This window comes from Phaeoacremonium minimum, assembly GCF_000392275.1.
Source record: "Phaeoacremonium minimum UCRPA7 unplaced genomic scaffold PA7_03_scaffold_331, whole genome shotgun sequence".
In the NCBI taxonomy this organism is placed as follows: Eukaryota; Fungi; Ascomycota; class Sordariomycetes; order Togniniales; family Togniniaceae; genus Phaeoacremonium; species Phaeoacremonium minimum.
In genome coordinates, this window is record NW_006921235.1 from 104,510 (window position 1) to 119,575 (window position 15,066).

Genomic DNA, 15,066 nt, shown 5'->3' on the forward strand with positions numbered 1-15,066 from the left:
GCTCAGGACACCTCAAAGAAATGTAATCCAATCCTTCTTCATTTATGACGACCTAATAACCATCATGAAAGACACAAGTTCCGTGGTATATCCTCCACCCCATTGTTCTCTATTGCAAATGACAGTCCGCCTGTATCCAGAAAACGATTGCCAGTTCAGTCCAACATAGCCATTGCATCACATCTATAGATCCATAACCATTTCATCCAGCCCGTGCACGAATCCGTGTCGTCAGAGAATCGCACAAAGGCTTTTCCAACAAAAAAAGCTGCTACATGGATATATTGGCCCTGTACATGCAAAGTAACGAACATGGTATATCTCCGCGGAAACGACAAGTAGATGAAGTAAAGATTAAAAGCCCCAAATGAATGAAAGCTGCGCAGCAACCATGAAAGAAATGTTGAAAAATCAGATATGCAAGAATGGAACTCGGATTCCAGACCCATCATCTACTTGACGTGTTCCAAATGCGTGAGGAGACGTGACTGGTGACAAAATCGTGTGCTTAGCCGAGCCCATTAAGCTCTTTCTGCTGCTGCACGTACGACCTCGCAACATCATCACCTCCCTGGTCCGCAGCCCTCATCCAGTGATAAGCAACAGCCATCAAGGCAGGTTCGGTCCTCACGCTCTCAACTCCACCAGAGGTCTTCCCTCCAGCCGAGCTCGAGCTCCCGCTTGTTCCGGGTCGGCCAAGTGATGCGACTGCGCCGCCGGCAATCCTCTCGTGATAAGGAAGGCCGTGAGAGCGGCTTGTGCTTGCTCCGCCATACTTCTCCATGATACTTGGATTGAAAACCTCACGAGGTTTGGAGAGAGGCAGAGTAGTGCGGTCAACAAGCTCAGGATTCGAGAGAATGAGAAGGGCCAACTCCCGTTGTGGCGTCGGCTCTCCCTCTTTAGCCGTGATTGTATACATACGGACGGCATCAGCCAGAGTATACGCGGTGGTCGGTGGCGGTGGGGTAGGGGGGTTCGCCGGAGCTGGCTCGGATGTTGACGATGTTGCCTGGGTATCGGTCGTGGAGGAACCGTAGGCAGAATAGCTCCCAGCGCTTGACACCGAAGCGGTACTTGCTGTTGCTGGCGGCGGCGGCATCTCCCGCCTAGTTCCCATAACAGTGCCGACCACCTCGTCGGCGACCTCAACCATGGTCATGCAAACCTCCTTTTTAAGAACAAGCGCGGCTTGGCCACAGTCCCAGAAAGCCTTGCCGCGCTCTGTATCCAGGACAGTAGATGGTACGAGAGATGCAATGAACTGTAGATCCCGGAAAAGCGTCTTGGGCCTGATCCTAGGATCCCGGAAAAGGGTCTGAAGGACCATGACGATGGCATCCGTGTTTGTAGCCGCCGGGCTGGCAGACATGATAGACTTTGTCTCTGCATTAAGATGTCCAGTCTGCATGCGTGCGGTTGGGGATGAGGGGGATGGAAGCGGCTGAGCTCTCCGTTCCCTGACATTGTCGATTGCCTCCTCGAGCGGTCTAGCACGTAGCGCCCCTGCAGAGGAATCCTCCGCCGCGAAGTCGGATGCTCGATGCACGCCTAGTCTTCGTCTTGACCCATTGGAAGTCAGAGACGCAATGATAAGATGCTCTAACTCATAAAGAGCATTCATCTTGATGTACGGATTAGGGTGAACGCAAAACATTTGTAGTAGGCGTTGGTAGGTCTTTGTAAATGGAAAGTCAGCTGTGAAATCCTTCCTACGGCTTGGCTGATTCCGCGCCGAGATCGTGTCGCTGGTTGCAGAGCTATCGTTGCTGACTTTGCTACTCCCATTATTACTGTTGGCGGATGGGACCTCGAGGTTCTGGCCATCAGGTGAAGCACGATCAGTGGTGGAAGGCTCGGGGCCGTTGCCAGCACCGCGAAGATCGCCGAAACTCTTCTTCTTTTCGATAACCCGCTGTTTGAGGTCACGTCTAGTTGACCGCCTCTTCTCAGCGCGCAGAGCTTGTCTCGCCTTGCGCTCGGCAGCCACCCTTCGATCGATACAGTCCTGGCCAAGCTCTCCGAACCAAGTGTCAGTCTCGGAACCCCGAGAGAACACTATGTTGCCCAGATCGCTGAGCAACAAGCTTGTCAATGTACGTCTTAGCTCGTCGAGGAACCGTGTCTTGTCTTCGCTGAGACGTTGCTGAATGACTGACTCGCTGAGAGAAACAGCAGTGCTAGGACGTGCAGCTGCGTGATGTGCGAACGCCGAGGGGCGATGGTGTGCATGCCCAGAGAACGAACCAGTCAGGTTTGTCACGCTTGTTGTTGGACTATGGGCGCGTGATGTTGCAGTGCTGGGAGAGATGGCGGATTGAAATGGCGACCAGTATGTTGTAGCAGTGTCGATTGTTGGTACTGGAGATGACACACCGAAGTAGTCAGTTCCATCGAACACCTCACTCAGAGCGGTACTCGCGCGAGAGAAGCTATATCTCACGGAATCGAGACTTTGTTGTGACATGTTATATCCACTCAAGGATCGAAGATCCCGAACAATCGAGCTTGGCCGGCTGGATACTGGTGTGAATCGTCTCTCAGGGTCGCTCATGATGCTACTGGCGTCATCAGGGAAGGCAGCACTGTCTCTGTCACGACGACCATTGCTTCCGTCAAACTGAGCCTTGTCGCGGAGGTAAAGCTCACTGCTCCATAAGACGGGTCCATCCATCATAGTCTCGCCTACGAGTTTCCCAATGCATGCCTCTACTTCACAGCAGAAGCGATGGATCCTCTCTTCGCCCTTACAGAAGTTCTCAATTCCGTATTGGGTCAGGAACCTCGATGTTTTCTCAGCCTGGTCGTCGGAAAGCTTATTAGGTCCGCCATGATCTTCACTGGCAGCAAGAAGATCCACGATCTGGCTCTCTGAGCGGTAAACGAAATTGGATGCGGGTAATCGTTCGCCACGTCCTCGTGTGCGCTGGTATTTATCCGTTTTCCGTGGTGTTCCCATTGCCTTCAGTGCGACAGCGATGTTCCGCGAATGCTCGTACGGAGCCGAGTTGCAAACATCTGTCACGTACCACATCTTATCACGCAGAGCACGTAGGCGGTGAAGCATGGATTCGATAAGCCCGTCAGCTCGTTCCTGCGACTGCTTGAGCCAGACCAGCCAAGCATCATACTCCTCAATAGCAGAAGCGGATCGATGTATTGAATCCCGAGGGCCACGACTGAAGATATGTAGAAGAGTGGAGAATCCATTGGCGCGAAGGGAGGCGGAGGACAACGTATTCAGCTGCTGGAGCGTTCGCCAATATAAGTGAGCGGACACAAAGTCGGATTGTGCTCGCGACTGGGAGGAGGCGGCCGTGAGCATCGTCACAAGTACAGGGGACAGCTCGGTCTTCTCTTCGGCGGTATCCACAGCTTCCTTGCTTTCAGAAGGCGATGATGGAGTCGATGCTTCACCTGTCGGAGCCTTAGTCCTTTGTTCGGCTTCCACCTTTTGTCGATAGGGATTCCGACTGGCCATGCTCTTCTCAGTAGTGATGACTTTGTTCTTTGAACGATACTTCTTCAATCCGGAAGCCCGGTTGCTAAACGTTTGTTTGCCCTTATCAGCCTCCAGGCTCTGGGGTATCTCAAAGTCTTCGACTAATTTCAGAATTGAATCACGTAGTTGATGATAATCCTTGTTCAAATCTGGGCGACTGTCCTCAGCTTCATCGTCCTCGTCAGTGTCTGTCAAAGACGACGAGTTTTCTTCCTCCGGGTCATCATCCGGGTCGTAGGTCATATTCGTAGACAGGGTATTGCCATCAGCTGCGATGAACAGGACTGCCCATCGCTCAGCACAAGGGTGGCAAGTACCACGCACAACATCGACCCCTAGATTCTGGCTCATTTCGTGGACTGCTAGACGCAAACGATAGCCGTCGTCCTCGTAGTTATTTCCCCGGGCTGGGCTCATTTGGTCCGGAACAGGTGGTGAGGATCTGGCAGAAGCTCCTGTCATCTGCTGCTCGAGGAGAGGCTCGCGTGATGTTGTTGTATCACTAACAGCAGATGACACGCTTGTGCTAAGCACAGAGGCAGTCTCGAAGTTGCTTTGTGTGGCCATGGACATGGGTTGCGAGATGGCCGACATTCCTGAAATTGACGGAGCACCAGAACGTACGTTACTGGAACGGGACGACAGCGGCCGTCTCTCAGGGAACAGGGCATTCACAAGTGTGACCAAATCCGCTGGGCTGACGACCAAATAGGGGTGGACCTCAGCGGTCTCTCTCAATGATGTGATGGAACGTGCTGGCAGTAAGCGTGGCCTGGCCCTGGACCTTGAACTTTTGAAACGGCCTAGAATGTTCTCAATATGAGTCTTGATCTTCGGCGAGGCAGAGACTGGCTTGTTAGACCAGAGCATCTTGGCCACAATAGCTTGAGCATGCGTGGCAACCTGTTTGAGGATCTTTTGGCGTCCATAAGGAGTGATATGATACTCAGCCATCATTCCATGGCTCTCGGGGTGGATGACAACTCCCTGAAGCCAAACGGAAAAGAGCCATTTGTAGACAAACCATCTCCGCGTGCTATCTCCAAAACGATGATCTAACCTTTTCAGGATCTGGTTGCCCATTTCGATCAGTCCGTCGGGAATTCCAGTGCCGTCCTCATCATCCAAAACGGCAAATAACTCCTCGGTGGCCCGTTGGTAGAATTCCTCGGCGGCCATTTGATCCGGAGTCCAGTCGGACACATTGAACCTAGTGCCATGCTGGTCTTCAGCGCGGTCCAGGATGTAAGCACCGTCCTCGAGTATCTTCATGAGGTACCACTCCATGTTTGAACGGCCGGACCAGTCACGCATTGCAGACCAGGCATTGAGCACGGAGACGACGATTGAGAACCTAGATTCCGATGTGGACTCCGAAATGAGACGAGCACAAGCATTTGCCCATATTTCTGTTCTTCGCTTGTCCTCTGCGCTATCCGGACCGGCAGAGCTGGCAAAGCACGTGTGTATGAGAGCGGACAGGGGATCATGTCTCTGGAAAGAAAGAAGTCGCTCCACAGCAAGGGCTGAGTTCTTACTGGCACCATGGCCGGGACCGCGGGCAGGGGGTCGTCCATACGTCGGGAGGACCGACTCGACAGGTTCAATATCATGGTGAAAAGCTGCCAGGGCTGTAAGTTCGGCAGTATTCAGAGAGCAGATTCTGGTGGCAAGGTAGTCTGGATTGTTCCTGATTTGTGTGAGGAAACTAAGGAAAGTTTCCCTTGCGGAGGCAGAGATATCATTCAGGAAAGGAATCACGGAGCCAACGAGGGGGCTTGTGGCAGAAATCGATCCTGTAGGCGTGTCCAGGCTTTCAGATGATCCAATCCGAGGGGATCGAAGAGCCTCCATCTCAGGGTCCAATAGAGCATATTTCCGGGTATCATCGCAACTCCTTTGGACGTCCTGTATGGCATTGTATAGACTCCCGAATGTTCTCTTGTCCCCATTACGAAACGACTCGGCCAGGCTCCGTTCGACAATCTCACCACATCGAGTTAGGCGGGCAGATAAGGCAGTGGCAACTAGAGTGCGCTGGAGACGGACTCTGGTGTTTGCGCGCTTGCGCTCCTGGTACTTGGACAGGCGGACCAGATGGGCAAGTTCTTCGAGGCTGGTAGTGTCACATTCGACCTCTGGTGTCAGATGTGGATTGGAGTATAGCGAGGCATCTTGTATAAGCGGCTGGCGGAGGGCAGGGGCCGTTTTCACAGGCGAAGTGGTGTCTCGGAGAGCATCCTCATTGTGTTCTGGGCTGTCAGCGGTCCTCTCAGGAGCGGGCGATGCAGGCGGAAGGCTAGACTGCGCTATGACAGGTTTCCGGCTTGAAAACGAATTGGAGGCCTGGTGAGAGGAGGAACGCCTCGGGCTGTCCTCGCTACGGCGGATGGGAAGGGAAATGAAGCTGGAAGTGAGGTGCGAGGGGTTCGGGGAGGGCCGTCGGCGTGGCCGTGAGGAGCCATCGCCATCGCTGCGGTCGGGCGGCGGCGTCGGTGCCCTCGATAGATGTGTGACTGCGGGAGAGGCAGCTACAGTAAGAGGCATGTTAGTCTTTCAAGTCCACTGGAGCTGCTTGTCCTGCGGCGCAAGTAAGTCATAGTCCAAGTCAGTAACAACGTACGAGCTTCAGAGTGGATGCGAACGGGCGAAGAGAGGGATCGTTGCATGGAAATCATAGCGAGCCCATGGAAGGAGTCGACTACCGCAATCGCGCAGACACGATCGCTCGACTCAGTCAGCTGTATATGCCCCGAGAGACCAGTGGGCCGCTTATTTTCGCGGCTGCTCAGGTTAAGACTGGTCCTATAGACACAGCTACCCAGTCTTAGTCTTAGCCTCGACTTTGTCGCAGCGAACTCCGCGCCTAGAAGCTGGCGATGCTGTCGTCGGATGGAGCTACGGCTTTCATGGAGGGCACTGGAGGTGTGGGCCTCAGAGGAAGGTAGAGTAAGGTAAGTAAGTAAGTATATGGAATGGGAAGAAAAGAGAAGAGAAGAGAAGAGGAAGGTGAAGAGAGGTTGAGGTTGTCGCCAGTTGGGATCGATCAGCCACCAGCCAGAAGTCAGAAGTCAGAAGTCAAAAGTCAGAGAAGAGAGGCAAGACAACGACCGGAGTACGGGACGGCAAGCCCAGCCTGCCAGTGCCAGTGCCAGCCAGCCCAGCGTGGGGTAACTTCACAGCGGAAGGGAAGCCCAATGCTGGGGCCCGCAAACGGGAGGCTAAACCCCAACGGGAGACGCGGTTGCGGGCGGGAGAAGCCACGAAGCCACTGTTCCACTGCCACGCCTCGCACGCCTCTTCAAAGCAGCTAACTAATCCACAGGTAACCTAAGCATACCGACCTGGGTAGTACTTCCCTAAGTTGGTACCTATAGGTAGCCTGTTGAGCCTGCTACGACGCAAGGTGAAAGAGTGAGTCGATTGGATGTGTTGGCCGGCATGAAAGAACTTACTTTCAGGGTTACGGGCGGGTTTCTGAAGAGCCAACGGTTGAGCTGAGAGGCCAGGGTCATCCTCTCGCTTCGTCTAGAGCTCTCGTTTACTCTCTACTTGCTTCGCCTGTCGCCCGTCTCATGGTCGCCTCAGCTCGCTCTAATCCTGGCTTATTTCGGGTATGATGATGGCCGCTCCTGAGCCAGTTGTTGGCTCTTTGTCTAAACTCGCTCAGCTGGCTCAGGGTCTTGTGGCAACTCGTTGAGTCTCCACTTCCTCCGTTTCGACTTCTCGACTCGCCTCATGAGACTATAAGCTGAGGAGAGCAAAATGTCCTCAAGGTCATGACATTTCACAGATGGAGAGCGATTGTGTATTCGCGAGAATATGTACAGTCTGTGTGTGTCTGCCACATGGCGCAACCAGATGTAGCCATGCTACAGAGTGTGTTCATATCACTGTTGTTGTTGTTGTTGTTGTTGTTGTTGTTGTAGTTCATGCAGCAATAATATCACAACTTGGTGTAGGCAGTAGTCAACTCAATGGTTGACTGACTGACTTGTCCCTGCATTGCATCCGTTCCGTGTCTCCTATTCTGTCTCCTTTACCATCTCTTGTCCTCCCGCTTTGCCATCTCATCGTCCATCCGATCCGCCTTTTCCCTTCTCTGTCTCTCACACATTCTTGATCTCCCATCACTCGTGGCCTGGCCACTCCAGCCAACCTATCCCGGCCTGCCCCGCCTCCTCTCGACTGCGTGGTTCTCCCCCATTGGCCAGTCCTCCTTTCCAGGCCACCACCCAGCCCCGGGCTCGACCTGCTGCCAACCCAGTCACCTTACCACGCGGCGCCCAATCACCGCCCGCCAGCCTCTTCGCTCTGCAACCTTCTCGCCGGGACTCCGTCTCGCTGCATGGCTGAGGTTGGTATTGGTGTTGCTGTTGCCATGAGAGCAGTTGCGCTTCTCAACTCTTTGAGTCGGCCAGCCCTCCTCCGTCTGTGTATCGTCCAATCAGTCGTCTGACTCTTCTGCCTTCCCGACCTTACCTTACCCTCTCACACTCTCAACGAGGCCATCTCACTCCTCACGGGCCTGGCCTGACCTCTACCTATCTAGGGGATAGGCCCGTCTCTTTCAGATGCTCCAGCCATCCAGCCATCCAGACACGCATCTCTCACTCAGCTTTGGTGGATCTTCCTTCTCCTCCCAGGCCTCGAATCTCGCGACCCAGCCCTCCCTTTCCCCTCCTCTCCAAACAAAAGGACCCGGATTGGACTGCGTGCGCGCGACACGAGGCCATCCATGTGGTCCATCCAGCACTCCGGGTGAACCCGCCCATCCTTTGTCCCCTGTAATACAGTGGGTGTCAGCCATCCTGCCAGAAAACTTGACTGGGTGACTGACTGACTGACTGGCTGCATTGCACACCCGGCACCTAACCCATCCGCATCCAGCCGCGCACAGAACCAGAAGAGCTGGCTCGCGCGGCTTGCACGGCTTGCACGGCGCTCTGCACGTCAGCAAGCCCGTCCCGGTTTCTTCTCGATCATGTAGCCATGTCTATTGGCTGAGGTTGTCTCGATGATCGCCTATCACGGTAGGAAACTCATGAGATCAAGATGTTAGAACCCGGTGGACTAGGCGCAAGTACGGCCGAGTGGCTGCTAACAAGCGTGGATTGCTGGTGTCGCTCGAAGAGGTGAGACATGCATTACGATTCGCAGTAGCTAGGCAGGATGGAGACCAGAGATCTGGACACCGCTACAGAGGCAAATCAGATTGCATGAACTAGTAGAGGCTGCTCTCGTGGATCATATCTGATACGTAGGGCTAGACGTAGACTCTATGGCTGTAGAAACATATCAGATTGCATCAACCAGAAGCTTTTTCTACGCGTCACACTTGATATGCAGCGCAAGACATAAACTCCAAGGCTACATCTGCAACTAACTGCATGAACCAAAGGCTCCTATGCATGAGTCCTTTCACGCTTGTTGAATGGCGACTTCGTGTGCTTGTGTACAAAATCTTGGTAGGCTAGAGCACCGAACGAGGCTTACCACGCTGCCGGAACCACCAAGCAAGCCTCACCTCGCCAAAGCAGGGCTGACGTTCCTCGAGCCAAGATGGAGATCCCATCGACCACATTGGCCAATTCATGACGAGCACCTCCGGAAAGAGAACCGATCGGCTAGACAATGCGATACTTCTCGCGAATGTATCATGCTTGGAGCAGAATGCCCGTCAGTTAGCCTGAAGTCTACCAGAGGGACAGCTTGGTGGCCGTTCCCAGACCCCCGTAGCGGCCAATGAGGCTCTCAACTGCCGGCATTCGACCTCCTCCGGCTTGAACCTCCAGGCCCCCGCCCGAAGATAATTCTCCGGTTTTGCAATAGAGTAATGGTCATGCCTTTTGGGGATCGCGATACTTCCGTTTCGCCGTTCTGGCCACCTGATTTAATCTCTCGTTTTTTCACGGAGGCAAGGCAAGGACGCAAATTTGATGATACAGCAAAAACAACACGGAGTTTATTGCTTCGAAAGCTTGAATAATACACCCATGGCCAAATGCCAAAAAGCTGGCTATACTACTTTTATGTCGATGATCAAGAGCTTGACAAAGAAAGCTCTTGGCTGTATCATCGATGATCACTGCGCGAGTCACTGCTCAACGCTGTCTAATATCAAAAGACCCCCATAAATGAGGAGAGGGTATAATCAACGGACTCTCCATCTCTAAACTCCAGATATGCTTTTCTCAACCCATCTTCAGTCATGCAAACATAATAAACAAAGCCAAGGAGATAGATGGCCTTTGTGATCAAGGATAGGAATACAAGTCATGATGGATCGTATAGTGAGCGCCGTGTTTGATAAGGCGGGCTGTTATGCTGATCAACCACCGAATCGTACGTCAAATCCCTTCAATACGCTCATGATACTTGCCGCCTCGACCTCGATGGGTGTTCTGGCCTCGGCTTCAGTGTTTGGTGCCTTGGGTGCAGCCTTCAGTAGAGGTAGCCAGGCACCAATATCATCTGCAGCCTCGTCAAAGTGTCGGTGACTAGCGAGTGTCTTGTACGCGTCTGCGCAAGAAAGGCTCAACCCGAGACTACTCTGTACTTGCGCCTTGGCTAGAGTTGATGCCGTCGGCTTGGACTTGCAGCAGCCACCCGCGCCGCCGCCACCGCAGCAGCCAGAGTCACGACCGGTCTGGCGCTGAAAGTTGGCAGATAGAGCACGACAGAAGAGCCCAGATTTGGGGTCCGCTAGACATTGAGCACAGGTACCAGGACCTCCAGAGCCGCAACCTGAGCGAGCTGATGCTGGCGCGTTGGTCTTCTTCGTGGCATTGTTCGTCCGCCGCAGCTTGACGGCACCGTCAGCCTGGATTTCCATCGGCACAGCATCTGTTTCGGAGGGCGGTGGTGTGTGCGTCTGCTGAGAGATCGGCAGTATAGCCGGCAGCGTGAGGCTCGTATCAGCACAGACACAATAGGTTCCATCCTTGCAGAAGCCGCACTTGTCTTCGGTCGACCTAAGAATAGGGGCGAGCTGCTGCTGAGTTACGGATAAGGCTTGGACTGGCACCGGAGCATACGGGCTGGATGTTACTGATATCTGAGACACCGACGAGTCTCGCCTCCTATGCGAGAAGAGGCCGGTGAAGTCGGTCTCTATGCTTGAGTCGCTTCGAAGTCGTTTCTCGTGGGGGGCTACCGAGTTTGGTGAGCCTGGTGGAAGCGGTCGTTTCAGGTCCGATCCCGAGGCTGTGGGAAGAGCGCTCACCGTCGCGTTGATGGTTTCTTCGAGACACTCGCAGCGTGAGCCAAGGGTGCACTTGCCGCAGCCCACGGCTTCTGTTGCCAACACTTCGTCGACGCATGCGCAAGCTCCGCTTGAAGAGCATGAGCCGCAGCTGATGGGCGGGGCTTCGATATCTACTTCGTCTGGTGGGCTGATGATTTGCGAAATCGAGAAAGGCTGAGCAGAGGAGCGGCGCGAGGGTGTATGTCGTGGACTTGATGTGCTTCCCCTGCTAGAGTGGTGGCTGTAATATGACGCTCTATGGTGACTGTCGGAGTGATGTTGGATGGGAGGTAGACTGTCGCGACGACTGGCATTCCGTGCGGCTTCCAATTCCTTGGCATGGTCTGCCTTTTGTCTGTCGAGCATGTTCTCGAGCATTTGGCATCTCGTTTGCAGCGACTGTGCTTCCATTTCTAGGGTATGGATTCGGTCGCGCAGCTCTCGTTCGTTCTTGTCGTGTTCCTCCTTCTCTGCGTCTAGTTGTTCTTCCAATTCCCCAACCCGAGCGGCTCTTCGCTCCCGAAAGGCTCGTTGTGCAGCCCGGTTCTGAGCCTTCCGCTTTGTTGGCGGGGTGTCCGTCGCGGGCTTCCGGCCGGGCTTCGGTCGTGGCGGGATGACCCATTCCTTGCTTGTCATGGAGATAGGCATCTTTGCATTTGCGCCGGGCGATTGTGGCATGGGAGAGATGACGGACGACATAGCCATCTTATTTACAGGTGATCCTGCCGAAACCGGTGAGGCCGCGCTCAGAGTCCGGGCGACGACGGGCCGGATAGAAAGGTGCGGCGGTTGTGCGCCGGTAGGATTGGCCGACGGCGTTGGTGCATTCGAGGGCGGGCTGGCGGCCGAAGAGGCCGGAGTGGACACAGCGCTGGTCGTGGACGCGATGAAGGCCTTCTTGGATGATGATGATGACGACGACGAGATGTTGTTGGTGGGTGCAGGCGTGGGAGTGGGAGAGGTTGAGGTCTTCACAGCGCGGGCGCTGGAAGTGTCTGAGGCAGGTGGTCCCACCATCGTTTTTCCGTTCCCAGCGGGGCCTCTTGGAGCAAATTTGCACCTTGAAGAGGGGGTGTGTCAGGAATGTCGAACAGGTGGTGTTTGCCCTCGGCTATGGTTGGCTTAGGCGGCGGGGTGGGGGCCTGTGGTCTCCAACTTACAGCGGGCAACTGGAAGAGGTAACTACCGTACTAGTGCGGGTTTTCTGCAGGTGCAAGCAGGCAGGTGCGATGCACAACAAGCGCAGGCGCGGATTTGTCGGTCAACAGCTCGGAGCTATAAACCGACCAACTAATTAGAGAATTAGTATACGTAGCAGCAAAACACCCGCAATTTTCTCACTCTCGGTGTTCGTGTCCGTAGCGCTATAGGTCTGATTTGTAGCTGTTTCTTGCTGCGATGTGATGCTTGTGAAGCTACCCAGACTCGGATCGTTAAGAGAGGAAACAGTCCAGAAGCTGAAGAAGTCTCCGTCTCAAGTTTGACTGCCTTCTCCGAGCGTCAATTGAAGAGGGGTTTGGGGGTATGTGCGTGTGCGTGTGCGAGCAGATAGATCTGAGGGCCGAAGATCCCTGGCCCAGTGAAAGCAGGCAACAAAGTGAACAGCTTGGCCGCGTCAATCCAAAAACTCTGTGTCTGTCTGAAATCGATCCGAGTAGGGTCGAGGTGAGCCGAGAAATTGAAGCTGGAATAACAGGCTTATTGGTAGTACCGAGCCTCGAACAAACCGAATTCAGTCCGCAGGATAGATGAATAATAGATCCAGGCCGGCAAGGTGAGGTAAGGCACGGAAGGTGAAGAGCTACCAGCTTGTCAAAATGGATGGATGGATGGATGAATGCGGGATGCAGGTTGAGAAAGAGGAAATAGAAGGGATTTGAGTCCCGCAGCTTGCGACGAAGTCGGAACAGAAGCGCGGCTTTTGGATATATGAAGCGTCCGCCACCAAAGGATGGGCCACCCAATGGCACTCGTACGATCCGGATGGGGATGGACGCCGCAGCCGCTGAGGACGAGGATGGAAATGGATGGGACAGACTAAAGGTGAAAAGGAAAGGATGGGTTGGTCTGTGAAGAAGAATTTTCCTTCTGGTCTCCTCTTTGATGGATCATAAGGGTTCTGAAGAGGGGCAAAAGATCTGATCAATTCAATTCGGGGGCCCTTGGTGCTCCGTGCTAGGAGGGGGAGGCGGAAAGAAGAGGGGGAAATCTGTGAGAGAGGGACAAAAAAGACGAGTGTCTCAAGAAGGTCTCTCTCTCCTAGAAAGGGTAGAATGAGGGAGATGATGGGGATGGACTGATGGGATGCTCCACTGATTCGATTGATAAGATTATGAGAACAAGCTAGACCCAGATCAGCCTAGCGGGTGGATGTGCAGATCCACCCTCTCTCGCCGATTCGCTCCTCAACGGGATGAGCTGGGATCTGAGCCCTGCTAACCCTCATAGGCCTCCTCACTAAGAGCTGTGCTACTCAGCCCATAGGCGAGAGCTTCGCGGTGGGATTGGCCGATCGGCAGCCCAAATGGAGGCCTGTGGATTTCTGGTGACCAAATTCCAAGTCAGCCGAATTGCTCAGTGCCCGTACGTATGCCTCTCCGAGTAATCATCGTCTGCCGCGGGGATTTGTGGGTTGTGCGTGGTCATGCCAAGTGTTAGGAACGCACGCACACACACCTCCATGGACGACGGTGAAGAGCGATGTCGGAACACACTCAAACACTCATAATTACCTTAGGTAAACACAACTCAAAGATGGAACTTGCCGCCACTATCTTCGATGATGGGATTTGACAGGAAGACAGCTAGTGATAGTGACAGAGACAGTGATAGTTTAGGTAGCTTTATTTTAGGTTAAAGCTGAAGTTGTCCCCGGAGTACCGTCGACATGAGAAGATCACGATGACACGGACCCGGCGTTGCGAGGAGACAGCTCGGAGACCGACAACAAGAGGATTCTGTTCAAAGGGAAAGTCCGCGGATGGTGGGGGATTCGCGACTGCAACAACGGTCTGATACCACCACAGACCCTTTGAGGCTTAGATCGAGGGAGTCGTTGAGCAAAATATGGTTGCGGCGCAGCTACGTGATATGATTGACGTTCCTCGAGATCTTTCCCATTTTCTATCACAATCTGCCCAGATATACCTAGATCTTCTGGGCCACATTAACGCCAAGTGCTCGTTCCTATAGCTAAAGTGGTGATTGGCTTCTGGACCTGGAGGTTTTCAAATTGAAATCTACTTTTGTCCACTCTCCAATGCCCATAGCTCGGTCAGTACTAATATGTTTCCAAAGAAGCGGGATCAGAACACGGCATCTTTTCGGCCTTTGTTATCGGTATCTAGAATAACGGCCGGCCGGTGTGGTACATTCGTTGGCATTCGTAAAATAGTCTAGATATGTTTAATTGACATGGATCGTTTGTTATTCATTGGTGAGATCCTCAACCGTCTTTAATTTCGACGCACCCAACTTGCATCTCAGCAATTCTAGACCTCTATTCTATGCCATTGAGACTGAGCAGCTCGAAAACTTAGCTCTAAATAATGTCTCTAGGTATTAGAATGCTTCTTGAATAGAACTCCATCTTTTCAGCATGAGGCAAGGGTGAGACTGCGCTTGCACGGCGATAGCCATGGGAATTTGCTGAACGCCGTGTCAAGTTCGTCATGAGAGATGCCAAATGCTATCAAGCTACAGCATTAATACAACGCTTCAATCAAGATCATTCATATGTCAGTACAATGATTGGCTTGCCCGAACTGCCAACTGAGGAAATTGAAATAGCATCTCGGTCTATCAATGGTCTTCATGCTGATTTGCCAGTTCGTAGCTTCAATGTTATTCGGTGCCTAGGCTTCTCAGAATCAGGTGTTTTGGAGGGCATATATCGATCGTGGTAGGGTCTGCACTGACCCGCCAAGCGCTGCAGTAGCTCATCGGCCAGTTTAGCTACAGCACCCCTCGTCATTTTGTTTCCCCAGAACCCCAGCTTCGACATCACACCGCTTACGACACCTTAACCGCAAACGACACTCAACTGCAGCGACAAGATACAATCACAAGAGTAACCCGGGCCGTATCCTTCGTGAGCCTTGGCGAAACCTTGTCGACTCCCCATCGGCCGCATATAGCCGGCATCAAAATTACAGTTTACGCTTTCTGGCCGGCCAATCCTTCAATTGAGCCACCACGAGGCAGGAGACGATCTCGCGCAAGCTCACGCATAGATTGCACTTCCACCTAGGAACGATCTTCACGCGGTGGAAAGCTTCCTGTACGCAGTGAGCCTTACGGTACGGTGACCAGCAGCACC

The 15,066-nt window shown here is 53.4% G+C and overlaps 1 protein-coding gene across 1 annotated transcript; it reads right to left on the reverse strand.

Annotated features, from left to right (window-relative positions):
- Window positions 1-932: 932 nt before the first annotated feature.
- UCRPA7_4273 (hypothetical protein) lies at window positions 933-3,919 on the reverse strand (the record flags this gene model as incomplete). Its single annotated transcript, XM_007916890.1, has 5 exons — window positions 933-1,109; window positions 1,169-1,386; window positions 1,795-2,162; window positions 2,248-2,276; window positions 2,525-3,919. The coding sequence occupies 5 exons, from the start codon at window positions 3,917-3,919 to the stop codon at window positions 933-935; spliced, it is 2,187 nt and encodes a 728-aa protein (XP_007915081.1).
- Between the last annotated feature and the right edge of the window lie 11,147 nt (window positions 3,920-15,066).